This window comes from Salmo salar, chromosome 22 (assembly GCF_965601325.2).
Source record: "Salmo salar chromosome 22, fSalSal1, whole genome shotgun sequence".
Lineage (NCBI taxonomy): Eukaryota > Metazoa > Chordata > Actinopteri > Salmoniformes > Salmonidae > Salmo > Salmo salar.
The window spans coordinates 62,478,468-62,506,143 of NC_138312.1; the positions used below are offsets into that span (position 1 = coordinate 62,478,468).

Here is a 27,676-nt window from a genome sequence, read left to right on the forward strand (position 1 = left end):
AGGGACCGGAGGGATCCATGACCCAGCCTTACGGGGACCGTGTTATTCTCACCTGAGGGATTCCCAGCCAGTCATCAGCCAGCTGCATGGCCTCTTGGGCGTTGTCTGAAGGCTTGTTGTCCCACGTCTCCCAGTCAGGACACAGACCTGCACAAACAATAACATCAATAAGAAAACTCACATGACCAATATCCATATCAAAACCTTACCCTAAACACCTCAACACCCACTCAATAACAAAAGCACATGAACACCACCAGTTATCCTCTAGACATAGGAGACGGACCCCCAGAACCTACCTGGAGCACAGCTATCGACCAGGGCTCCCAGGGCCTTGCCACTCTGCCAGTCTCTGCTGAAGTTGTTGATGGGCAAGTCTGGCACTTTATTCTGGATCCATCCCAGAAGCCTCTGCTTCGGGGTCTTCTTCTCCGCCTCGTCATCCACCTCGTCTTCCCACACCGGCATGGAGATGGAGTAGTGGAGGATCAGAGTCCACACCATGCCCAGGATGAGTTTCATGTTACCATCCACTATGGCCTTCGAGTCTGGAGGGGAGAGACAGATCTAGGATCAGATTTTAGGTTCACGTCCACAAACACTATTTACTGTCTGGATGAAGGGAGGAGGAAGACGAAGGACGGAGAAGTTGAAAGCAAATGAGGAGGAAGACAAAAAGGATGGAGAAAGTGTTTTTCTATTTTACTTGACAAAAGATAGTGCCTTCAGAAAGTACACACCCTTTGAGTTCACATTTTTTTGTTGTTCCAGACTGAATTAAAACGTATTATTTTGCGACTTCTTGTTACCGGCCTAAACAAACCCCATAATGTCAAAGTGAAATTGTTTTTATAATTAATACAACATTTCAAAGCTGAAATGTCTTAAGTATTAAACCCCTTTATTATGGCAAGCCTAACCTCAGGAGTAAAAATATGCTTAACAAGTCACAACACAGGGAGTTGTTGCAAGTGTTTATCAGGATTGTTATGACTACCACATCTCTGTACCCCACACACAGATAATTGTAAGGTCCCTTAGTCAAGCAGTGAATTTCAAAAGAGGGAGTTTATCTAATGCCTCAAAGGGCACCTACCGGAAACAAAGCAGACATTGAATATCCCTTTGAGCATGGTGAAGTTATAAAATCACACATTTGTGTATCAATACACAAAGTAAAGACGTCCTTCCTAACTCAGTTGCCAGCGAGGAAAGAAACAGCTCAGGGATTTCACCATGAGGCCAATGGTGACTTTAAAACAGAGTTTAATGGCTTGTGATGGGAGAAAACTGAGGATGGATCAACAACATTGTAGTTACTCCACAATACTAACCTAAATGACAGAGTGAAAAGAAGGAAGTCTGTACAGAATAAAAATATTCCAACACGTTTCAACAAATCACTAAAATAATACAGCAAAACAATGTGGCAAAGCAATTAACACTTTCTATTCAGGACAAAAAGTTGTGTTTGGGGCAAATCCAATACAGCACTGAGTACCTCTCCATATTTCCAAACATAGTGGAGGCTGCATCATGTTATGAGTATGCTTGTGCTTAAGGACTGGGGAGTTTATCCCAGGATTAAAAATAAACAGTGAAGCTAAGGACAGGCAAAATCCTAGAGGACAATCTGGTTCAGTCTGCTTCCCATCAGACACTGGGAGATGAAGCCACCTTCCAGCAGGACAATAACCTAAAACACAAGGCCAAATCTACACTGGAGTTGTTTACTAAGACAGTGAAAGTTCCTGAGAGGAAGTTACAGATTTGACTTAAATCTGCTTGAAAAATATGGCAAGGCCTGAAAATGGTTGTCAAGCAACGATCAACAACCGATATGACAGAGCATGAAGAAATTTCTAAAGAATAACAGGCAAAATGTTGCACAATCCCAGTGTGGAAAACTCAGACTTACCCAGAAAAGTGTTTCTACAAAGTATTGACTCAGGTGTTTGAATGCTTAATGTAAATGCAATATTTATACATTTAAAATAAATTAACAAACATTTCTAAAAACAAGTTCACTTTGTCATTATGGGCTAGTGTGTGTAGATGGGTGAGAATAAGTTAAAAATACTGCCCCAATTAAAAAATGTGGCTTAAGCCAAGAGATATGAATACTTTCTGAAGGCACTGTAAATGCAACAGTATTCATGTTTGAATTCCCTGGTTAAGATGACCTTCGTACCATGCATTAACACTGCTCCTCCTCCATCAACACAACAGCTTCATTTCACTGAGCTCAATAGGAGGGAGGACCCCATTAGCTCATCTCTGAACACTGCGGATAAGGAGGAAACAGTTGACTTTGGCCAGAGTAAGACACGTCGACGTACAGCATCAGGTAGAAAACCCATTGCTCAGGGCATGGTCCACTAGTAAACACTTAAAAAAAAACAATTAAACAAAATTAAACCTTTAAAAAAAAGTTTTGAAGAGATTGTGTCCTCAAACAGTTGGGGAAATCAGATAAATGTTGAAAAGAAATATTACTCAACAGCTATGTCTCAACAATTTACAGAAGTGATTTATCGTTCAAACAGTAGCTGTGTCCTAAATAGCACCCTATATAGTGCACTACTTTTGACTGGAGCCCTACGGGAATAGGGAGCGATTTAGTACAGAAGCATTCAATAGGTGTCATCTTCAAGCGGTGTGTAATTTATCCTACACATTACCACAACAAGAGAACTGCTATAGAGATGGACGGAGGGCCACAGTTTGTCAATCTTTCAGTCAGAGCAGAACGTTGCCCAACCTGGAGGGGCTGCACCCTGTCCACAACTGCTCTACTCAGGCCGCTTCAAGGTGTGTGTGTGCGCGCACACAGTATCAGCCATCTCTGCCAAACATCCTGTCAGCGAGCACATAACAATGGTGTGAGCAGAAGAGTTGAACTGTAACCCACAGCTGATGAGACACACCCTACCCAACACAGCCCAGTGTGTGTTTACTGTGTGTAAAATAAAATACATTTGTACCTTTTCTTCCATTTAAAACATTTTTCACATCATGGGTCTGTTTTAGTTCTCGTGCGTGCGTGTGTGCGCGTGCGTGCGTGCGTGCGCATGTGTGTGGCGTCGTGAACAATTTTTACAACACTATGATTTACATCAAATATGGGAGTTCCACAGGGTCCAGTCCTGGGGCCATTTTTTCCCCCTCACTACGCTAATTAATACAAACAGTACTGTCTTGAACTATGGCTTCAGACCAGAGCCCCTTTGACTTGATTTATACCAAACAGACAGACAGCTTTGAGAGCACAAGGCAGGGTGAGAGAACAGAGGCACTTTCTGAAACACGGACAGAAATTCCCTGGCAGTTTGATAGCAGGGACTATCCCAGGGTGCGTCTGAAATGGCACCCTATGTAGTGCACTACATTTGATCAGGGCCCATAGTAGCTGGCCTGGCTCTCAGAGGCTGGTTATTGTAATTTCCTTTCAATGTGGTAAATTAAGACCGCCAGCTAAAAGGGTGAGCACCTACCTAGACCGCCAGCTAAAAGGGTGAGCACCTACCTAGACCGCCAGCTAAAAGGGTGAGCACCTACCTAGACCGCCAGCTAAAAGGGTGAGCACCTACCTAGACCGCCAGCTAAAAGGGTGAGCACCTACCTAGACCGCCAGCTAAAAGGGTGAGCACCTACCTAGACCGCCAGCTAAAAGGGTGAGCACCTACCTAGACCGCCAGCTAAAAGGGTGAGCACCTAACACCCCATAGAGACAGTTTGACCATCCCCCAATAGTCTAGTACCGGTTTAGACAGCACAGAGACAGATGACCCAATACACTGCATGGCGAGGAGTTGAGCCTAAAAACTCAAGTTGGTATTGTAATGCATACCAAGGAATCCTCCATGACCAGCCATGGACCGTCGCTGCAGCTAAGAGCTCAATACAATATGAGCGTGTAGAAGGACTCATGGAGCAACAGAGGCAGAAAACCCACGTCCATAACAACCGTGTATCAGCATCAACACTAAACAGATTACCTTGAGAAACAGAAACAGATAAGTGTACCATCTTATCATACATGTCAATAAAACAGTTTTGTTGACAAGCTCAACTGAAATGTAGTTTTGCGAGACAGTCATTCTGTAAGAGCCTGACGAACGGCAGCAGACTGGGGAATGATGTTTATTCTGCAGGATCACTGCGTGTGTAGTGTTCAACAGTTTAGGAATAACATTCTCTCCCTGTAAAGTACCTGTGGAAAGTAGTTTTTAACTCGACTGGCCCTTCCGACAATTCTGTTTTAACAAAACAAAAAAAGTAAAGCACAGCGGTTACTAACTACACTTTTATTTTACTTCATCACTGAAGTAAATAAGGCCTTGAACGCGTCCCTAGGAGAAACAAACATGTCTGCCTCAGAACTGTGTTATTGTGTCGGTCTGTGTAGAGTTACCCTGTCAAAGGCATTGGTGGGTGGAAAGGGGCCGTCACCATGGTGACGCCATTGTACCACAATGAAGGAGCTAGAGAGAGATATGTATAGACATACGACATTTGAAATGGTCTGTATTCTTTCGGAACTTGAGTAATGTTTACTGTTGTTTTTTCACCTTTGTTTATCATGTACTTCGCTTGCTTTCGCAACACAGCCCCCACCATCCACGGCAACACAGCCCCCACCATCCACGGCAACACAGCCCCCACCATCCACGGCAACACAGCCCCCACCATCCACGGCAACACAGCCCATTTGTATTGAAATTGACAGAGGGTGAAAGCAAGAAAGAGGCAGAGACTATTCTTCAGAAACAGAGACCATTCTTCCCAAAGATCGAGGTTAGTCTATATACTGTGGGTCACACATACTGACAGACTGCCTCTCTTCCAACGTTCCACAGGGCAAATGCTAGTTAGATTTCTTTTCATTTAACCTTTATTTAACTAGACAAGTCAGTTAAGAACAAATTCTTATTTTCAAATTGTTCAGGGGCAGAATGACAGATTTTGTACCTTGTCAGCTCAGGGATTCGATCTTGCAACCTTTCGCTTACTAGTCCAACGCTCTAAACCACTAGAATACCTGCCACCCCTGGGTGAGTAAACAGTGAAAAACCCTGGTCACACTATTTGGATAGTCCAGAGAGTGTGGTCATTTGTTGATAAGACACTGCTTGTTGAGGTTATGGTGAATAGATGGTCTGTAGATAGAATCAGCTGTGTTGACTAAAGAGTAAACACTGCGACACCATGACCTAACTCCCATTAGAAATACTGCTGTTACTATGTCTGGGGAATCCCCTGCTGTTCATAACAGCTACAGGGATGTCCCCCTAGACTCCTAGAACAAGGATGTCAAACTAAATCCTTAAGGGGTGTGAGAGCTGAGTACCTAACGAATTAATAACCTAAATTGAGTAATCACGACTGCTCATTAGCTTAAAAGGGGCCGCCCTTCAATGCCCAGCTGTAAAATTAAAGGGATAGTCTGAGATTCTACATACCCAGCCCGATTAACGCATGGATAACATTTTTATGCATCTGCTTGAAGTTAAGGAAGTTGCTAACTATCGTTAGCACAACTTCCAGTCATTGCACCAACGCCAGTTAGCATTGGTTTACAAAAAAAACCAACCATCAACTTCCTTCTAATGGCAAGTGAAAGCAAAGTGCTTAATAGACAAATCTCACACTATCCCTTTAAATGGCATCCAGAACCAGGGGGAGAAAAAAACTAAGAGATGGGAACTGTCTTTGGATTCAGCAGAACACACCTTGCTAGGACAAATCAGTTCCATTGTTTCATTCTGGTTCAGCTAAATCCTGTCCTTTTGTCACCCCAGCCAGTGAGCCAGGGAGCCAGCCAGCCAGCCGTACGTACGGGATAAGGCCAGCGAGCCAGCCGTACGTACGGGATAAGGCCAGCGAGCCAGCCAGCCAGCCGTACTTACGGGATAAGGCCAGGGAGCGAGCCAGCCGTACTTACGGGATAAGGCCAGGGAGCCAGCCAGCCAGCCGTACGTACGGGACAAGGCCAGCGAGCCAGCCAGCCAGCCGTACGTACGGGACAAGGCCAGCGAGCCAGCCAGCCAGCCGTACGTACGGGACAAGGCCAGCGAGCCAGCCAGCCAGCCGTACGTACGGGACAAGGCCAGCGAGCCAGCCAGCCAGCCGTACTTACGGGATAAGGCCAGCGAGCCAGCCGTACGTACGGGATAAGGCCAGCGAGCCAGCCGTACGTACGGGATAAGGCCAGCGAGCCAGCCGTACGTACGGGATAAGGCCAGCGAGCCAGCCGTACGTACGGGATAAGGCCAGCGAGCCAGCCGTACGTACGGGATAAGGCCAGCGAGCCAGCCGTACGTACGGGATAAGGCCAGCGAGCCAGCCGTACGTACGGGATAAGGCCAGCGAGCCAGCCGTACGTACGGGATAAGGCCAGCGAGCCAGCCGTACGTACGGGATAAGGCCAGCGAGCCAGCCGTACGTACGGGATAAGGCCAGCGAGCCAGCCGTACGTACGGGATAAGGCCAGCGAGCCAGCCGTACGTACGGGATAAGGCCAGCGAGCCAGCCGTACGTACGGGATAAGGCCAGCGAGCCAGCCGTACGTACGGGATAAGGCCAGCGAGCCAGCCGTACGTACGGGATAAGGCCAGCGAGCCAGCCGTACGTACGGGATAAGGCCAGCGAGCCAGCCGTACGTACGGGATAAGGCCAGCGAGCCAGCCGTACGTACGGGATAAGGCCAGCGAGCCAGCCGTACGTACGGGATAAGGCCAGCGAGCCAGCCGTACGTACGGGATAAGGCCAGCGAGCCAGCCAGCCAGCCGTACGTACGGGATAAGGCCAGCGAGCCAGCCGTACGTACGGGATAAGGCCAGCGAGCCAGCCGTACGTACGGGATAAGGCCAGCGAGCCAGCCAGCCAGCCGTACTTACGGGATAAGGCCAGCGAGCCAGCCAGCCAGCCGTACTTACGGGATAAGGCCAGCGAGCCAGCCGTACGTACGGGATAAGGCCAGCGAGCCAGCCAGCCAGCCGTACTTACGGGATAAGGCCAGGGAGCCAGCCAGCCGTACTTACGGGATAAGGCCAGGGAGCCAGCCAGCCGTACTTACGGGATAAGGCCAGGGAGCCAGCCAGCCGTACGGGATAAGGCCACGGAGCCAGCCAGCCGTACGGGATAAGGCCAGGGAGCCAGCCAGCCGTACGGGATAAGGCCAGGGAAGAACAGGAGAACAGAACCACTGACTAGTTTGGACTTGAGTGTCAGTCGTAAATCCAGAGTAGTAAATAAGGTGAACAGTCGGCACCCAGCAGGGGAATAGAAAGCACTTGGTGCACCACTACAAAATGTGGAATTCAATGTCCAAAGAGTGAAGCTATTAGATAATATAATATGAACTGTAGTAGATATGACTGGCTGAAGCCCTCCACCCATATAAAATACAAAAGACATAGTAAAGTATTTAGGATCCAATGAGGTCTTTGAACACTGATCTTCAGTGGAAAACAGCCAAGTCAACCCAGAAGATCAGTTTGATAGTGTGTCCTGGGAGCAGACGTCACATCTGGAAATCCACTTTAGGAGGTGAATGCAACAGGCCCACGTCCAAACAACACTATAGACCTTTAAATCACAAGTCTCCTACTCCACTGATTGGAAGGGAAACCAAACCACAGGAAGGAAAACATTTGCCTCACAGCGGGCGAGCTGTTCACAAGCAATATATAGCTCAACAGGAGTGCACGTCAAGTCAATTTTATTTACAGTTAATTTGAACAAACACTTTAGTATTAATATAGTTTACAACAAAAAAAAAAACTAGTCTTGGTTCAATTTAATCCACTTAAAAAAAAAGGTTTGTTTAACTTCGTAAGAATAGGTCAGTTAATAAAAATGTTTCAAAACAGGACTATTTACCACCTGTGTACTGTCCTTACACCAACAGGCTTTAAAGCTTCACCAATGACTTGTAATAAACACTTTAGATTTCTCATGCACAACCCTTCGATTCCAAAAACGCCACTTAACGTTCCAAACTCCAACACATAATTCCAAACCCAGATAAACCATTCAAGGTTGGGTTTTTTTGGAAGCCGCTTATTTTTTTTTCCATGCCTAGTTGCTATGGAGACCAAACAAACACTCCTAGACAACATGCATACAAGAAGAAGAAGGGGGGGGGGGGGGGGGGGGGAGAAGGAGGGAGTGAGAGGGCAATGCAGGAGGGAAGTAGCTGTAACAATGACTGTCTTATAGTGTTTCTTCAGTTCAGGAAACATTCCAAGGACAGGAAATGCGTGACTAAAAAAAAAATTAAAAGAAATGGTGCCACAATAATCTGCAGACATTACATTTATTACCCTACATAACACGGAGGACGTTAACTGATGTTAAATGACAAGGTTCATTCACATAAGCACAATTTTAGTCAGGGGAAAAAAAGAAAGTGCACCACTGAAGTCTCATCCAGACGGTCTGGCACAGAGATTATACGGAGGACTTGAGTGAAACGTTGAAGAAAGCCCAACTCGTTAAAATGGGTGAGTTACAAACCTAACGTTTCATGGTAAAAAAAAAATTAAATGTTTCATACATCTATGAAACATTGGAGATAAACTGTACAAAAAAAAAAAAAAAAGTTAGGCTTTCTACGATGCTTAATAGACAAACTCTTCAACAGTAAAAATGGACTGACATAGTAATGTCTGCATCCGATTTCTGCACCCTAAAAAAAACTGACCGCTTCCCATTCTGGTTCACACCACAACAGGACAATCTGGTTCCCGTCCGATGATGTCATGGTGAGTTGTTGCTGGACGCACCTGCAGTCGGTAAACAGGAAGCAACCCAACACTGTGCCAAACCGTTAACAAATACAACCACATGGGGACGATAAATTAATCTATATCTTAGACTAAGCTGGATTTATGTAAAGTCTCACTGTATTCCTTCAATATGGTAGTTCATACAAGAAGCTTTTTATCATCTTACAGCTCGCACTAAATCATCTTCTCTTCTGATATTAAGCTGCATTAAGCCGAGTAATACAGAGGAAGGGATTGAGAGGATTTGAGACATGTGACCAAGATGCGACTAGCAAAGCAGTCCTGTATTGGAGGTACTGGCAGAACCAGCATCCCCACCCAGAAACATTAGTCTGTGCTAGCAAAGCAGTCCTGTAGCTTAGCATCTGCTCTGTCTGACACCATCAATACTGAGCCCGTCACTGGTACTACGGTTTGAGAATAAAAAAATGTAATAAAAAATATGAAACGTATGCATTCACTACTGTAAGTCGCTCTGGATAAGAGCGTCTGCTAAATGACTAAAATGTTAAAAATGTAAAATGTAGTAGACAGGAAGCAGGAGGATGGAGTCGTGGTCTGATTTGCTGAAGGGAAGGCAAGGGAGGGCCTTGTGTACGTCTCTATGGGTAGAGTACAAGTTGTCCAGTATTAGCACCTCGTGGTGCAGAAGATGTGTTGCTAAAAAGGATTTCAGGCTCCCTCCGCTATAAAAGCTCCCTCCGCTATAAAAGCTCCCTCCGCTATAAAAGCTCCCTCCGCTATAAAAGCTCCCTCCGCTAGAACATTGTTAGTTTATGGACCCTGTACTGCTCGTTTTGTGGTGGGATGTAGACCGGCGTGATGATTACAGATAATGTCTTGTATCTACCAGGAGTTCCTCTATGGGACGACATGTCTGGTGATTATGCTAGCCATGATAGAACTGGGAACATTTCAGACACACAAGGTGATGAGGATGAATGAAATGGCATGACAAAAATGGGCCTCACTCAGGATCTAATCCTGGTATCGCTGTGCATTCAAAGAAATAGCTTAAAAAAATATTTGTTTTTAAATAAAAGTCGATAAAATGCACAATTGTGTTCGTTGTCCGAAGTTCGCCTGCCCATACCATACTCCCCACCATGGGGCACTCTGTTCACAAGGTTGAAATCAGCAAACCACTCGCCTACATGACACCATACACACCGCCTGCCTTGGTACAGTTAAAAATGGGGTTAATCCACAAAACGCTTCTGCATGCCAGTAGCCATCGAAGGTGAGCATTTGCACACGAGTCAGTTATGACACCGAACTGCAGACAGGTCGAGACCCTGGTGAGGACGACGAGCATTCCCTGAGACGGTTTCTGACAGTTTGTGCAGAAATTCTTCAGCTTTCCGAACCCAGTTTCATCAGCTGTCTGGCTGGTCTCAGACGATCCCGCGGGTGAAGCCGGATGGGGAGGTTCTGGGTTGGTGTGGTTACACATGGTCTGCGGTTGTGAGGTGGGCTTCATGTACTGCTAAATTCTGAAATGTTTGAGGCGGTTTAAGGTAGAAAAATTAACATTCAATTCTGGCAGCAAGCCATATGGCACACTCCCTCAAAATATAGGTCTTTACACAAAATGACAAACACTTTGTGCGTATATAGAACATTCCTGGGATCTTTTTTCAGCTCATGAAACATGGGACCACCACTTAACAAAAACACAACATGTAAAGTGTAGTTAGGTGAGCAGAAGCTCAAGACTTCCTGAAACAGTGGACCAGTTGTTTAAAAAGGCACACCTCTGGGTTTGCTAAGTCCGCTGTCCAGTTACGACTTTTCACATCCCGTTGGTAGGGAGCTCTTGAACGGAGCTCGCCCATCTTGTTCTGCAGTGGCCAGACATTTGCCAATAAAAAAAAATATCAAATAAAAAAAAAACAGTTGGGGGGGGGGGGGGGTTGGAAAATTTTCCTTTGCGTCAGTCTAAGGACTCAAACCCTTCTACCGCATCTTGGCTTGCGGCACTTCGGAAGCCCAAAATAATGGAGTTGGGTCCAGTGTAAACAAGGGAATAGCTGAGTTGAAGTAGGAGCCAAAACAGCTTGAGTTTAGTAACTGTTGATTCATTCGTTCAAAAGTACTTGAAGGTCATAAGTGATAATGTTGTGAGCTTTAAATATATATGTTTTTTTTTTAAAAACAGGATAAGTCATAATAGCAAAGTCAGGTTGGATCATGTAAGAGATCTGTCAGCGCCATCTTTCCTGCTCTAGTATTCACGAATACCCAGAGAGGAGGTAGACACTCCAAAACGCTCAGACAGACAAAGCTGTTGGTACTGGAGGAACCTCTGGTTTCTGTACGCTGAGTGGTAAAATGTACATGTCTGAGGAGACAGGGCTGTGAGAGTATGTGGTCTAGACCATGCTCCTCTCAGTGGTGTACCAGATTCCAAACAGGTTTCTGTGAGAACCACACAGAGGCCTTTGTTTGTCCTCTGTGTGTGTGAATGAGACACACCCTTTCCCAGGACACCTGTTGACCCTACCGTTAGCCTTGGGCGGTAAACCGGTGTTTTGGAAAAAGACATGGTATGATTTTTTTTCCCGTAGCGTCAAAAACAATTACATTTTTCAAGAAATGTTTAAGTGAATAGTTGCAGTCAACTTGTGCAATGCGTTTAGATGAAGCAGATTGCTTTCATTTCCCATTACCAGCGTTATTGTCCAGAACTGCAGTGCTTCTACACCTGCATTGCTTGCTGTTTGGGGGGTTTTAGGCTGGGTTTCTGTACAGCACTTTGAGATATCAGCTGATGTAAGAAGGGCTTTATAAATACATTTGATTTGATCTGTTGAACCAGTCATGTGTTAGTAAATAGCACACCGGGAGACCGCAGGAGCAAATTAATCTACCTTTAAAGACAATAAACCCAACATGTAAAAGTGTCCCATGTTTCATGAGCTGAAATAAGATCCCAGACATTTTCCACACTCACAAAAAGCTCATTCCTCTTAAATGTTAAGCACAAAAGTGTTTATATCCCTGTTAGTGAGCATTCCTTCTTTAACACGATAGTTCATCCACCTGACAGGTGTGGCATGACAAGATGGTGATTAAACCTGCATGATCATTACACAGGTGCACTTTGTGCTTGGGACAATCAAATGCTCAGCACAATGCCACAGATGTCAAGTTGAGGGAAGGGATTAGTCTGTAATAAAGCTATTTTGTGGGGAAAAACGTATTCTGATTGGCTGGGCCTGGCTCCCGACTGGGTGGGCCTGGCATGGCTGCACCCCTGCCTAGTCATGTGAAATCCATAGATTACAGCCCAATTTATTTATTTCAATTGACTAATTTCCTTATATTAACTGAGTAGAATTTTGCAAACTGCCCTGAGAGCAGTCGGTTTCTACTCATGCCATTCTGCAGAGCGGGAGACAGACGAGCAGCTAAAGGAGGAAGTAATTTGTGATTTCACGGGACACTTCGGGGACTGCCAAGCTGGAGCTGTGTGTGGTGTAGTACATAGTGGAGGGAATTGCTCTTGGATGAGATCACCTCAGGGGAGCCAATGAGGATGTAGGAGAACAATGAGCCCCGCCCCCATAAACCCATGAACAGCCCAGTCACACACACCACTCCTGTCACCTAGACTGCCATCATTAGATCCCACCGAGTATGAAGGGAAGGAAAGACAAAACGAGAGACAGAACTGCAGTGTTCTGATTGACCACCATTGAGGATAATGAATGAAATGTGGTTTTGAAGCTTCATACTGAACCCCCCCCCCCCCCCCGGGAGAGAAGGCCAGCGTGTCTATAAACCCCCCCCCCCCCGGGAGAGAAGGCCAGCATGTCTATAAACCCCCCCCGGGAGAGAAGGCCCGCATGTCTATTAAACCCCCCCCCCTTCCCCCCCCCGGGAGAGAAGGCCAGCATGTCTATAAACCCCCCCCCCCCCCCCCCGGGAGAGAAGGCCAGCGTGTCTATAAACCCCCCCCCCCCCCCCCCACGGGAGAGAAGGCCAGCGCCTCTATATAAACCCCCCCCCCCCCCCCCCCCCCGGGAGAGAAGGCCAGCGCCTCTATAAACCCCCCCCCCCCCCCCCCCCGGGAGAGAAGGCCAGCGCGTCTATAAACCCCCCCCCCCCCCCCCCCCGGGAGAGAAGGCCAGCGCCTCTATAAACCCCCCCCCCCCCCCCCCCCCCGGGAGAGAAGGCCAGCGCGTCTATAAACCCCCCCCCCCCCCCCCCCCGGGAGAGAAGGCCAGCGCGTCTATAAACCCCCCCCCCCCCCCCCCCCCCCCGGGAGAGAAGGCCAGCGCCTCTATATAAACCCCCCCCCCCCCCCGGGAGAGAAGGCCAGCGCCTCTATATAAACCCCCCCCCCCCCCGGGAGAGAAGGCCAGCGCATCTATAAACCCACCCCCCCCCCCCCCCCCCCCCCCCGGGAGAGAAGGCCAGCGCCTCTATATAAACCCCCCCACCCCCCCGGGAGAAAAGGCCAGCGCATCTATAAACCCCCCCCCCCCCCCCCCCCCCCCGGGAGAGAAGGCCAGCGCCTCTATATAAACCCCCCCCCCCGGGAGAGAAGGCCAGCGCGTCTATAAACCCCCCCCCCCCCCCCCGGGAGAGAAGGCCAGCGCGTCTATAAACCCCCCCCCCCACGGGAGAGAAGGCCAGCGCCTCTATAAACCCCCCCCCCCCCCCCCGGGAGAGAAGGCCAGCGCCTCTATAAACCCCCCCCCCCCCCCGGGAGAGAAGGCCAGCGCGTCTATAAACCCCCCCCCGGGAGAGAAGGCCAGCGTGTCTATAAACCCCCCCCCGGGAGAGAAGGCCAGCGTGTCTATAAACCCCCCCCCCCCCCCCCCCCCCGCCGGGAGAGAAGGCCAGCGCCTCTATAAAGGAGGCATCTCCTATAAAACCCACTGGTGTTGAAACTAACTAAACAGAACCACTTCAGCTCTATCTCAACACATCTCACCTGGCTGGTTCCCTCCTGATACTGATAGTACCTAATGTTATCACCCCCCTTAACGTAAACATAAAAGTACTTTAGTATTAATACACATTATAACATAACAGGCACGTCTCGGTGGGTGGGGACATAAAACCCTCCTCATCATGACCTCACAACCCCAACAGACCATTTCCTACACACATTCTTGTAATCCTGGTGTCACCAAAAACCACAAAAACCAGTCGGAAAAACCTAGCTCCAAAAACAGTACTCCATTTTTGGCCTCAGCTTTGTCTGAGCAGACAGAGGAACAAGACAAAATTGTATGTTCCAAATGGCACCCTATTCCCTACATAGGTTTTTGGTAAAGTAGTGCACTATGGGCTATGGTTAAGTAGTGAACTATTTAGGGAATAATATAGCTGGGGTATCGCCTAGCGAGAATCCACAATGAATGTGTCCCGATACTGTAATGACCCAGTAAAAATCCCCAACAGGATGGTGTCTGAAGTGATCTCTAAGGTCGTCTCTACACGTCACACTTACATGCCACTTCTGCTATCAGAACACAAAGATCGGATTGAAAAGACGGGTGTAGACGCACCAAAGTCACTTTATTGTCTGGTTGTGTTCAGATCTGGTTGACTGCTTTAAGAGGTGGTCAGGAATGCTAATCAGGCTATCGAAAGCTGCATAGCGGACAATGTCATTAGTACTCCTCCCACAACTCTCCAAATAAAAAATAAAAGTTTGTATTGGGACCAATGGGATCTGGACCTTATCATTATGACGGAGGAAATACTTTTCCCAGCGTGTCAAGAACATGTTGTTTTCTGGTATCAAATGCTAGCCAGCTAGCTAATATTTTAAAGCAATTTTTTTGTTTGGTTCGAGTTATACTAACCTTTTTGCAATCCCTTTAACGTTGCTTGCCAGCTACAGGAGGTTAGCCGGCTAGCGTGCCAGCTACAGGAGGTTAGCCGGCTAGCGTGCCAGCTACAGGAGGTTAGCCGGCTAGCGTGCCAGCTACAGGAGGTTAGCCGGCTAGCGTGCTAGCTACTGCTGTCAGGGGTGTTATATTTGACCTATTCCTCCATTTGTAGAAGGCATACTGCCATTTGAATATAGCGCAGGAAAATGGAATCCAGACGTGGTATAACATGTTCATAATGCCATGAGCGGAACTCTTATGATCAGAATAAATAAAAGCTACATGAACGGTCAAGTCTAAACAGGGCTTTAGGCTCCTGACAGACAAAGCAGCTGAGGACAGGGACACGACATGGGGATGGAAGCCAACAACAAAAACAGGGCGTTTCACACTGAGCTGGCCTGGTTACACATCCAGTGTGAAAACGGTCAAAGTGTCCATGAATGAATGAGTCCCCTGAAGTCAAGAGTCATATTACTATAGAAACACCATATACATAACACGGTGTCCTCTGCTCTAGAAACCCACTAGCGTGGAAGTAGGAGGACGTAAAAGGAATCCTATCCTACATGGATCATCGTTAGCTGAACTGGGCTACAGTAAAAAGGAGAGGAAAAGGCCTGCCATGTCATCAGTACATTTGGCTGTATGCATTAGAAAGACTGAAGCCAAGAAGTTTAAAAATGAACAAACCACATTGGTTTGTTTTCTGGCATGGAAATCATACAGTCAGAGCAGCAGCGCCGCACCCCCCCCCCCCCCCCCCCTTTATGGGTTCACCGGGCTTTAAGCATAAATCTCAATTACAAAGCAGAGAAAGAAAACATGTTTGAAAGAAGCAATAGGGTGAAGATGGGAGGGAGGGAAGAATAGAGGCAGTGAGGGGGGGGGGGGGGGGGGAAACAAGTGTGAAAGGGGAGATGCACCAGGGGTGGGGGGGCCTGAGGGTGGTGATGTCTCAAAGACAGAGACACCACTTGTAGGAATCTTTTTTTTTGGGGGGGGGGGGGTCTAACACAAAACAGCAAAATCATATACAAATCTATTTTAAAGAAAGACCACCAGAACCCACTGGATTCTCCAATTACATTGAATGAGGCACGGAACAAAATACAAACCCTTCAACCCAGAAAGGCCTGTATCCTCAATGAAATCAAATAAGGAGACCAAATTCCAACTGGCTAAAACGCTTTACCCTTAGCGTCCCCAATATTTTTGAACCAGTGACTGATCACCCCAAAGCGGAGACAACAGCAACCTTGGGAAAATCCTCCTAATTATCATTAACAGCAGACTAGTACATTTCCTCAGTGAAAACAAATGTACTGAGCAAAATGTCAAATTGGCTTTTACCCAAATTACCGTACGACAGACCACGTATTCAAACCCTGCACAACCTAATTGACAAAGAACGGCAAAGTCTTCTCACGCTTTGTTGATTATCAAAAAGCTTCGACTCAATTTGGCATGAGGGTGTGCTATATAAATTGATGGAAAGTGATGTTGGGGGAAAAAAACACAAAAAAAGGACATTATAAAATCCATGTACATAAAAAACAAGTGTGGTTAAAACTAGCAAAAAACACATTTTTCCACAGAGCCGTGGGGTGAGACAGGGATGCAGCTTAAGCCCCACCCTCTTCAACATATATATATATAATCAATGAATTGGCGAGGGCAATAGAACAGTCTGCAGCACCCGGCCTCACCCTACTAGAATCTGAAGTCAAATGTCTACTGTTTGGTGATGATCTGGTGCTTCTGTCACCAACCAAGGAGGGCCTACAGCAGCACCTAGATCTTCTGCACAGATTCTGCCAGAACTGGGCCCTGATAGTAAATCTCAGTAAGACCAAAATAATGGTGTTCCAAAACAGGTCCAGTCGCCAGGACCACAAATACAAATTCCATCTAGACACCGTTGCCATAGAGCTCACAAAAAAAACATTACATACCTCGGCACCACAGGTAACTTCCACAAAGCTGTTAACGATCTGAGAGACATGCCAATTAGGATCTGCCTAAAAATACTTCAGTTATAGAACCCATTGCCCTTTATGGTTGTGAGGTCTGGGGTCCGCTCACCAACCAATCATAAAAAAATTGGCCAAACATCAAATTGAGACTCAGCATGCAGAATTCTGCAAAAACATCCTCTTTGTACAATGTAAAACACCAAATAATGCATGCAGAGCAGAATTAGGCCGATACCCGCTAATTATCAAAATCCAGAAAAGAGCCGTTAAATTCTACAACCACCTAAAAGGAAGCGATTCCCAAACCTTCCATAACAAAGCCATCACCTACAGAGAGATGAACCTGGAGAAGAGTCCCCTAAGCAAGCTGGTCCTGGGGCTCTGTTCACAAACACAAACAGACCCCACAGAGCCCCAGGACAGCAACACAATTAGACCCAACCAAATCATGTAAAAAAAATAAATAATTACTTGACACATAGGAAATACTTAGAGCAAACTAGAACACTATTTGGCCCCCTTAACAGAGAGTACACAGTGGCAGAACAACTGACCACTGACCCAAAATGAAGGAAATCTTTGACTATGTACAGACTCAGAGCCTTGCTATTGAGAAAGGTCACCTTAGGGGGTCTTCTCTTACGAGGCAGGTCAGCCTATGTGCACACAAAATGAGGTGGAAACTGAGATGCACTTCCTAACCTCCTGCCGAATGGATACATACACAGATTATCCTCATATTACACAGACCCACAAATAATATATTTTTTTTTAAATGTTGAAATACCAGTGTGCCATCACAGCAAAATACTTTAAATTACTTTGAGGCAGTCATACAGGAAGCAGCTCTATATAAATTAGATGACTTAGAAAGGAAAAAAAAAAAAGTATTTTAGTTTTATTATTGAAAATACACACATTAAATATTGTATTAAAGTAATGTGAATAAGTGATGGGACAGTCACTATTATCGTGGGACTTGTATATGTATATAGTTTTATTCTGTATTGTTACAGCAGTCAACCCACATAACTGCATTTGTTTGTTTTTTTTAATTATTATTTGTTTTATTATTAACTGAACAAACCTCAGAAAGCATTACCTCACATTCTAAAGGCCTGCATCCATTTAAAAAAAAAACACTAAACAGAACTTCCACAATACACATCTCAGTAAACCATCAGGTTCTCCTGGTTTGCCACTTCAAATAAAAGTGCTGGTTAAACACGGCAGTGTTTGTGCTGGGTGTCTGCGGCCACACCCTGATCTCCACAGCTAAGTGTTATTCTATAAGCAGCTATTACCAAAGCTGAATCTATCATTAACAACAGACCAATGGCTGTTGGGGGGGGGGGGATTAAAAAAAAATGTAATAATTTCAGTCCATCTGAGACAAAGACTGCTCATTGTTACGTCATGTCTGATGTTAAATCCAGTGGATAGAAGGTCGCTAGTCTGAACATCTCTAGACAACCAGGTAATGAAAAGGCCGTTTCGAAGTTCCATCACGTTTCTGATGAGATGAAAGACGTCTGCTCGCCAGTTTAGACAGATTTCAGAAGAGCCGTTTGTCTGGTCAACATCCAAATAACCATTATGCCACCTGAGGAATGCAAGAGTTAACTAACTAGTCTTATTACCATGCCTTATGTCGTTTCCAAGTTAATAACCCCCCCCAGGAAGTAAGTGGGTCTCAGACTGAACTTTAAGCTTCTCATTGTTACAGTTGAAGCTGGAGCCACACTGATCTCACAGCATTTCTCCTTCTCACTTTACCTGAAGGCCTGGGCTGTGAGTTCTCTTCTTTACTGGTACAATGACTCCCCTTTAAAAACGGGGCCAGGGGGGGGCGGAGTCTTGGCGTTTCGTTGACAGTGAGGGCAGGTAGCGCCAGAACCACAGACCCGCTCCCCGGCCAGAACCACAGACCCGCTCCCCGGCCAGAACCACAGACCCGCAGTATGGAGGCAGTGTAATCCCAGACAAAGGTCTTTGTAGTAAATGGCACCCTATTCCCTATAACCAAGCCCCATTAGGGAATAGGATGCTGTTTGGAATACTCCCAGAGCTTAACAGGGCTGTGATAATACTGATGACTGCTGTACTGTGGTTCTCATGGTCACAAACACTGGGATCTGATGTATACTGCAGACGATAGTAGCAAAAATCTGAAGTTGGTTTTAATGTTGCAGAAACATTCAAATCAGCACTGGCTGGACGCACAAGAAATAGACTTCATTTGATGCAACAGACATCAAGATGCAATATTACTGAAGGGTAAATTAGACCATGGTCTGTCTGAAGAGTTACGGGGGAGAGGAAGAGCCCTCCCGAGTGGCACAGCGGTCTGAGGAACTGCATCTCAGTGCTAGAGGCATCACTACAGACCCCGGTTCGATTCCAGGCTGTATCACAACTGGCCGTGATTGGGAGTCCCATAGGGCGGAACGCAATTTGCCCAGCATCCAGCAAGAACTGGCAAATATGGTGTGGTCCACGAGGAGATGCACTGCAGCACTTAATGCAGCAGGTGGCCACACCAGATACTGACTGTTACTTTTGACCCCCCCTTTGTTCAGGGACACATTATTCAATTTCTGTTAGTCACATGTCTGTGGAACTTGTTCAGTTTATGTCTCAGTTGTTGAATCTTGTTGTATTCATATAAATATTTACACATGTTAAGTTTGTAGAAAATAAACTCAGTTGACAGTGAGAGGACGTTTCTTTTTTTGCTGAGTTTACAAGTGAGTGGCTCTAAACCACCAGGAAAACACCATTACCACGCCAACTATCACAGACTGGTGATTGGTTGGTTGGTAGGTGACGTCCACGTCGTTGGGAGGAAAGGGGCGGGGCATTCAGCCATTTGGAACAACGCCAGGTCTCGACGTTAAGGTCAAACCAACCAATCACCACAGACTGCTGACTCAGGTTGCCATGTCAACACCCGAAACTAGTTTCATGCCGTGCCTGACTGCCCGTGAGTACCCCCTGCGTTACATACAGCGCCTGTTAAGACTGTTCTGAGGACAGCTTCCGGATCGCTGTTCCCATAGCGACTCCCCGATAACACCACAACAGGGAGAAACAGTAGATAATGAAGTGAAAGTGGAGTGCAGGGAAGAGGATAGTAGTATGACTAACAGTTCAAACCCACAGAAACACTCAATATAAAGAGCTTTCAGAAAATATTCTGACCACTTGACTTGTCCATCATGGTTACGTTAAAGACTATAAAATTGATTATTCCCCCCCCCCCCCCCCCCAAATAACCATGACAAAGTGAAAACAGGTTTATAAATGTCGGCTAATTAAAAGTTACAGAAATACCTTATTTACTCAAGTATTCAGACCCGTCTATGAGACTAAATTGAGCTCAGGGGCATCCTGTTTCCATTGATCATCCTTGAGATGTTTCTAGGACTTGATTTGAGTCCACCTGTGGTAAATTCAAATGATTTGGAAAGGCACATACTTGTCTATATAAGGTCCCACAGTGCATGTCAGAGCAAAAACCAAGCCATGAGGTCGAAGGAATTGTCCGTTGAGCTCCAAGACAGGATTGTGTCGAGAAACAGATTTGGAGAAGGGTACCAAAACATTTCTGCAGCATTGAAGGTCCCCAAGAACACAGTGGCCTCCATCATTCTTAAATGGAAGAAGTTTGGAACCACCAAGCCCTCTTCCTAGAGCTGGCTGCCCGGCCGAACTGAGCAATCGGGGGAGAAGGGCCTTGGTCAGGGAGGTGAACAAGAACCCGATGGTAACTCTGACAGAGATCCCGAGTTCCTCTGTGGAGATGGAACAACCATCTCTGCAGCACTCCACCAATCAGGCCTTTATGGTAGAGTGGCCAGACAGAAGGGAGGAGAGGCCGCTTGCAGTTACCCAAAAGGCACCTATACGACTCGCAGAACAGTAAAAAAAAATATGACTCTGATATGAAACAAAAATGGTTAACAATTGTACTGGAGTGCAAAGTCTAGGTCCAAAAGGCTCCTTAAAAGCTTCTACCCCCAAGCCATCAGACTCCTGAAAAATTATTTTAAATGGCCACCCAGACCATTTTCATGAAAATGTGATTTCAGTTAAAGCATTTCTAGAAAGCTGTATTTGCTTTGTCATTACAGGGTGTTGTGTGTAGATGGGAGAAGAAAAAAAATGTAACTAATTTTACAATAAAACTGTAACGTAACAAAATGTGGGACGAGTCAAAGGGTCTGAATACTTTCTGAATGCCCTGTATATTACGTCCCAAATGTCACCTTCTTCAGTGGACGACTTATGATCAAGGCCCATAGCGCTCTGGTTAAAAAGTAACGCACTTAGGGAAGGGAGTACTGTGCTATTTGGGACGTAGCCTATACTACACAAAGTGTGTGTTCTGGCAGCTGCCTGTATTCCCTAACGTCAACAATAATTCACAGGTCGTCAAACACAGGCATGCACAGGCAGAGCTAACCTCTGTCATATACCTGGTTACCCAATGCTCAGCACACACACACTGCAATCTCAGGCTTTATCCCCTAAAGTAGAACATTAAGGAGGTAACAGGGTGCAGTCATCTGGCTGTGGAGAAAAAGCTGCAGGAGATTTCTACACCCTCCTGAAGTTACTGGTGTTTGGAGTTAAATGGTTCACAAACAAGAGACAGCATGTCACTCACTTTCTCAGCCTGAGAGCGAGCAGAAAGAGAGCGAGAGCAGAAAGAGAGCGGAGAGCAGAAAGAGAGAGAGAGGAGAAAGAGAGAGAGAGCAGAAAGAGAGAGAGAGGAGAGAGAGAGGAGAAAGGAGAGAGAGAGGAGAAAGAGAGAGAGAGGAGAAGAGAGAGAGAGGAGAAGGAGAGAGAGAGGAGAGAGAGAGAGAGAGGAGAAAGAGAGAGAGGAGAAAGAGAGAGAGAGGAGAAAGAGAGAGAGAGAGGAGAAAGAGAGAGAGAGGAGAAAGAGAGAGAGAGGAGAAAGAGAGAGAGAGGAGAGAAAGAGAGAGAGAGGAGAAAGAGAGAGAGAGGAGAAAGAGAGAGAGAGGAGAAAGAGAGAGAGAGGAGAAAGAGATGAGAGAGGAGATAAAGAGAGAGAGAGGAGAAAGAGAGAGAGGAGAGAGAGAAGAGAGAGAGAGGAGAAAGAGAGAGAGAGGAGAAAGAGAGAGAGAGGAGAAAGAGAGAGAGAGGAGAAAGAGAGAGAGAGGAGAAAGAGAGAGAGAGGAGAAAGAGAGAGAGGAGAAAGAGAGAGAGGAGAAAGAGAGAGAGAGGAGAAAGAGAGAGAGAGGAGAAAGAGAGAGAGAGGAGAAAGAGAGAGAGAGGAGAAAGAGAGAGAGAGGAGAAAGAGAGAGAGAGGAGAAAGAGAGAGAGAGAGAGGAGAAAGAGAGAGAGAGGAGAAAGAAAGAGAGAGGAGAGGAGAAAGAGAGAGAGAGGAGAAAGAGAGAGAGAGGAGAAAGAGAGAGAGAGGAGAAAGAGAGAGGAGAAAGAGAGAGGAGGAGAAGAGAGAGAGGAGAAGGAGAGAGAGAGGAGAGAGAGAGGAGAGAGGAGAGAGAGAGGAGAGAGAGAGGAGAGAGAGAGAGAGAGAGAGAGAGGAGAGAGAGAGAGGAGAGAGAGAGAAAGAGGAAAGAGAGAGAAAGAGGAAAGAGAGAGAGGAGAAAGTGAGCTCCAAAGAGTAAGAGAAAGCGAGAGTGAAAGGATATTGCTGCAACAGCAGTATAAACCCACACCCTGTTGTCAAACTCGTTCTGACAGGTTCCTGATAACCACCATTACTCAATTTCTGCTCCATATCCATCAATGCTGCACTGACGCACACCGGACTCTACACACACTAACTAACACCCCAACACACAGTTCAACCCAAAACACACTTCCTTCAGAAAGTAATTACACCTCGACTTTCCACATCGTTACAGCCGGATTTTAAAACTGATTAAATTGAGATTGTCGTCACTGGCCCACACACAAAGTGGAAAATGTTTAGAAATGCAAAACATTTTAAAAAAAAAGCTGAAATGTCTTGTCATTAAGTACTCAACCTCTTGTCAAGCGTAAATAAATTAACGAGTAAAAAAAATGTGCTTAACAAAATAATAAGTTGCATGGACTCTCTGTGTGCAATAATAGTGTTGAACATGATTTATGAATGACTACCTCATCTCTGTTCCCCCACACATACAATTATCTGTAAGGTCCCTCAGTCGAGCAGTGAACTTTGAACAGATTCCACCACAAAGACCAGGGAGGTTTTCCAACGCCTCGCGAAGGGCACCTATTGGTAGATGGGTAACAATATAAAGCAGATATTGAATATAGTTTTGTGCATGGTGAAGTTAAATACACCCAGTCACTACAAACATAATGACTTTACATAATAATAGTCCAAAACATGCATCCTGTTCAAAGCATTATGTTTGGGGCAAATCCAATACAGCACTGAGTACCTCTCCATATTTCCAAACATAGTGGAGGCTGCATCATGTTATGAGTATGCTTGTGCTTAAGGACTGGGGAGTTTATCCCAGGATTAAAAATAAACAGTGAAGCTAAGGACAGGCAAAATCCTAGAGGACAATCTGGTTCAGTCTGCTTCCTATCAGACACTGGGAGATGAAGCCACCTTCCAGCAGGACAATAACCTAAAACACAAGGCCAAATCTACACTGGAGTTGTTTACTAAGACAGTGAAAGTTCCTGAGAGGAAGTTACAGATTTGACTTAAATCTGCTTGAAAAATATGGCAAGGCCTGAAAATGGTTGTCAAGCAACGATCAACAACCGATATGACAGAGCATGAAGAAATTTGAAAAGAATAACAGGTGAAATGTTGCACAATCCCAGTGTGGAAAACTCAGCCTTGCCCAGAAAGGATCACAGCTGTAATCACTGCCAAAAGGTGATAAAAGGCTGGTTTATACCTTCTCTAACAACATGAATGTAGGCAAGTACAATGCCACAACAGCATTCAATTTATACTCCAGTGGACTGCCTGTAAACTGACTGACTATCCTTGTTGCAGACAGAAAAAAGAAAAAAGTTAAAAACTTTGACCCTGTCGCTAAAGTTAAGACATTGTCAGCTATGATATCATTATTTGAACTGGCTAGTCAGCTAACAAGCTAGAAACAAACACAAACAACATTTAGGAAGTTTCTTTTAGTTGCCTGGTTTGTTAAATTGACGTATACTAAATTCATTTTTAAAACAGATGGGTTTGATGTTAAAAACACACCTGTTGTGCTAATTGGGACCACCAGGCTGCTGATGTCATACAGCCTGTAACTTTGGGTTTATACTTTCTCCATAACCAAAAGTTTGATGACGGACGACAATGTAACGTCACTAGGACAACCGTCCACAGACGTCTTGATAGACGACCTGTAAACTAGCCTTCAGATGTATTGACTCAACAGGCAATGTTGCCCCTAATTCTTATTCAGCACTGAGCTAAACTTCACGTCTGGTGAGTGCAAACTGGAACATGGTGAAAACTTCCAGCTGGCGTTTTACTGTGAACACAGAGGCTGTACCTGCTATAAGTTACAGTTTTACTGTGAACACCGAGGCTGTACCTGCTATAAGTTGGCTTTTAACTGTGGCCAAGTAGGCTAATGTGGCTATCTGATCATAATGAATGCCTACCAGAGTATTCTACCACCAAAAACAGACAGTGCACTTGATTTGCTCTCTGGGCCCACCAGGAAAGCAGAATTTCTATCTTCAGACACATGAAATGGTTCAAAAATTGCAAGTCCTCCTACCCGGCGCTCACGGCAGCTGGGATATTTCTGTACTGCAGTCCCAGGGACCTGTGCAGCAGTCTCAGGCTACAGGGAAAACTGCTCAGGGGGTATGATTAATGAAGTAAAAATGACGCTAAAATGTATAACATGTTTTCACTCTGTCACCTGTTGTGTACAAAGCATGTCACAAACATTTGATCTGCCAAACACTTCCTCGGTCTAATATAACCTTTAGATAAAGCTCGACTCGCTGACACCCCAGTGAGTCAGGGTGTGTCCACAGAGGCTTCCTACAGAGTGAATGACGTAAACCCATGGTGTGCAAAGAGGGGGACAAACACAAGAGTTATTTATTAACTACCAAGCCCCACCTAGCTCCAAGCACCTCACACACCAATAACAGAGCAGCAACTCACTCACATTCTGACCTTAAAGACGGAGGAGTCAGGAAGCTGGTCAACAACAAAAAGGCTTCCCAATGTTCTAGTTTTAGCTAAAACCCCTAGTTACAGGCTAGGTCATGCCTACATGCTGCGAGGGGGTGGGAGAGAGAGGGAGGGAGGGAGGGAGGGGGAGGGAGGGAGGGAGGGAGGGAGGGGGTGGGAGTGAGAGGGAGGGAGGTGGGTGGGTGTGAGAGGGAGGGAGGGAGGGGGAGGGAGGGGGTGGGAGTGAGAGGGAGGGAGGTGGGTGGGTGTGAGAGGGAGGGAGGGAGGGGGAGGGAGGGAGGGAGGGAGGGGAGGGAGGGAGGGAGGGAGGGGGAGGGAGGGAAGGAGGTGGGTGTGAGAGGGAGGGAGGTGTGAGAGGGAGGGAGGGAGGGGGAGGGAGGGAGGTGGGTGTGAGAGGGAGGGAGGGAGGGGGAGGGAAGTGGGTGTGGGAGGGAGGGAGGGAGGGGGAGGGAAGTGGGTGTGGGAGGGAGGTGTGAAACATTCCTTGAATAAACTTAATGGCTGCATGAGATCATGTGATAAGAAGCCACCGGGTTTCCTTTTCTCCGTCCGTCTGTAACAGACGGGATTGTGGCCCGGTCCGGGAGGAATCGGGTTTCCTTTTCTCCGTCTCCCTGTAACAGACGGGTATTGTGGCCCGGTCCGGGAGGAATCGGGTTTCCTTTTCTCCGTCTGTAACAGAGGGGTATTGTGGCCCGGTCTGGGCGTCACCGGGTTGTGAGATGCCATACCTCAATGTGGAGAGAAGGTGAGCGAGAGGAAGGGGAGGGTATGGAGTGGGGCACAGAGGCCATTATATCATCCATCAAGAAGAAATACCAGACTAATCTTTTATAAACGTCTGCGTTCTGGAGGAACATGCTATGCAAGTCTACCGACCTGCAGGACAAAGTCATACTACCAGTCCTTTACTTTATTAAAAATCTACTTTTACTGGGACGGTGTATTTTAATAAACCTTACTGTAAAACATACCAGATTTAGCTGGGTATTTAACTACAGTCCCTATACGAGATTTAACTTGGATACAATATACACGTCAAGGGAAAGAACTTGTTTAAAATGAATGATTTCCACAGCTGAATGGTGAATTCACAACGGCAGCAACGGTTTGGGTCTCAAGGTGCTTCCCGCTCAGATAGTGAAGCATTTTACCATCCTTACTGCACCTCAATTCCACCTAGGAAAATTATGGATTTCCTCATCATTTAACTTCAAACGTATTGTCATACAGGACTTGGCTGCTTTGCTTCCCTGCCAACTCCAAAAAGGACTTGATTCCACGACTTCTTGCACGGCGACTCCCATTCTGAGTGTCAAGATCAGATTCCGCTAGGAATGTGTGAGACGCACACATTTTCGGAAATGAGACTTCACGGAAGTACGGAAACTAAATCTAACACTTGCATCTTTCATAGCAAGCTAGCGAGGGACGGCACAGTACAGGCAGGTTGCCCACCAGACCGAGTCAGAACGATAAACTAGGAACAGCTGTCGACAAACAGAAGTTAAATCTCGCAATGGGACACTGCATCTTGGGCCTATGATCAATGAATAGACGAGGATATTCGACAGACTGAAGACTAAACACACTGGCATCATTACTAAGGACCTCTCATGGTCCAAACACACCAACAGTGGTGAAGAGGGCATGACAACACCTCTTGCCCCTCGGGCTGCTGAGAAGATGGGGCGTGGGCCATCATATGGCCACCGCTTGGCATCCGACCACAAGGTGCTGCAAAGGTAAGCTCCCTGCCATCCAATACCTCCGTAGCAGGCGGTGTCAGAGTACTGCCCTAAAAATTGTCAAAGACTCCGGTCAACCAAGTCATAGACTGTTCCCTCGTCTACCGCATGACAAGAGATACCGGAGCGCCAAGTCTGGGACCGAAAGTCTCCTGAACGACTTCAAACTCCAAGTCATAAGAAGGTTAAGCAGATGTCTACCGAGACCACTTCCATGAACTCCCTTTTCCCTCTGCACTGACTCTTAAGCAACAGACACACTGCTGCTACTCTGTCAATTATCCATCCTGATTACCCACACCGGCACTCTGGTACTCTGGTACAGGCACTCTCGTTCCGTTAGTATTTCCTTGATTTTGCAAATTTGTCTTACTTTGACACTGCATTGTTGGTCAAAGGATCGCAAGTCAACATTTCACTTTAAAGTCTACACCTGTTTGGCACGTGACAAATACAACTTGATTTTAGCAAGAGCAGAAAGACTGTCTTGGTAATCTGTATCTCACAATGTCTAGCATCCCTTGTCAATTCACCACAGTAGGTCTAAGAAGTTACACTCCTCCTCCGGTTTGATATAAATGAACAACTATCCCCAGGCCTTTATAGCCCATCGCCTAGTTAGACTATAAACTAGGAAAATATGTTGTGATCGCTGCACTGTGATTTTAATAAAGTTGTTCAGTTAGGAATCTCTTCACCTTAAGGATCGACTCAGTTTAAACATTCCCACCTCTACTACAGAGACAGTGAGTGAAGATTGATATCCACATTGGGAAAATCACAATGTTCTCAACAAGCAAACAGTCACCCTGCAGTGATACAGAAACACCAAGTCTACCTGCTTGTTCAATCATGCTTTACATTAGTCATAGAATGAATGTATCTAAGACAGAGTCATTCTTCTGAGCAGCATAAAAGCCTAGGAAGACAAACAGGCGTAGGATAGGACCCAAACCGTCACTGTAGACTACATAGTAGTGGTACCAATGACAGAGGTGGCACAACAGCTACCAGAGTTGTGGGGCCATTTTGTCCCCCTCCTCCTGACGGTAACCAGGCCAAACTTCAGAAACTAGTTGTAGCATGGACCTTAAAAAGGATACTTCAGGATTTTTCCAATGCAGCCCTTTATCTACTGACCCAG

The 27,676-nt window shown here is 46.2% G+C and overlaps 1 protein-coding gene across 1 annotated transcript in view; it reads right to left on the reverse strand.

Moving 5' to 3' along the window:
* Positions 1-27,676, reverse strand: part of flnba (filamin B a) — a 111,423-nt gene that overhangs the window by 77,111 nt on the left and 6,636 nt on the right. The window contains 2 exon segments of the mRNA XM_045705698.2: positions 53-147; positions 300-548. Coding sequence (XP_045561654.2) covers positions 53-147; positions 300-548 — 344 coding nt within the window.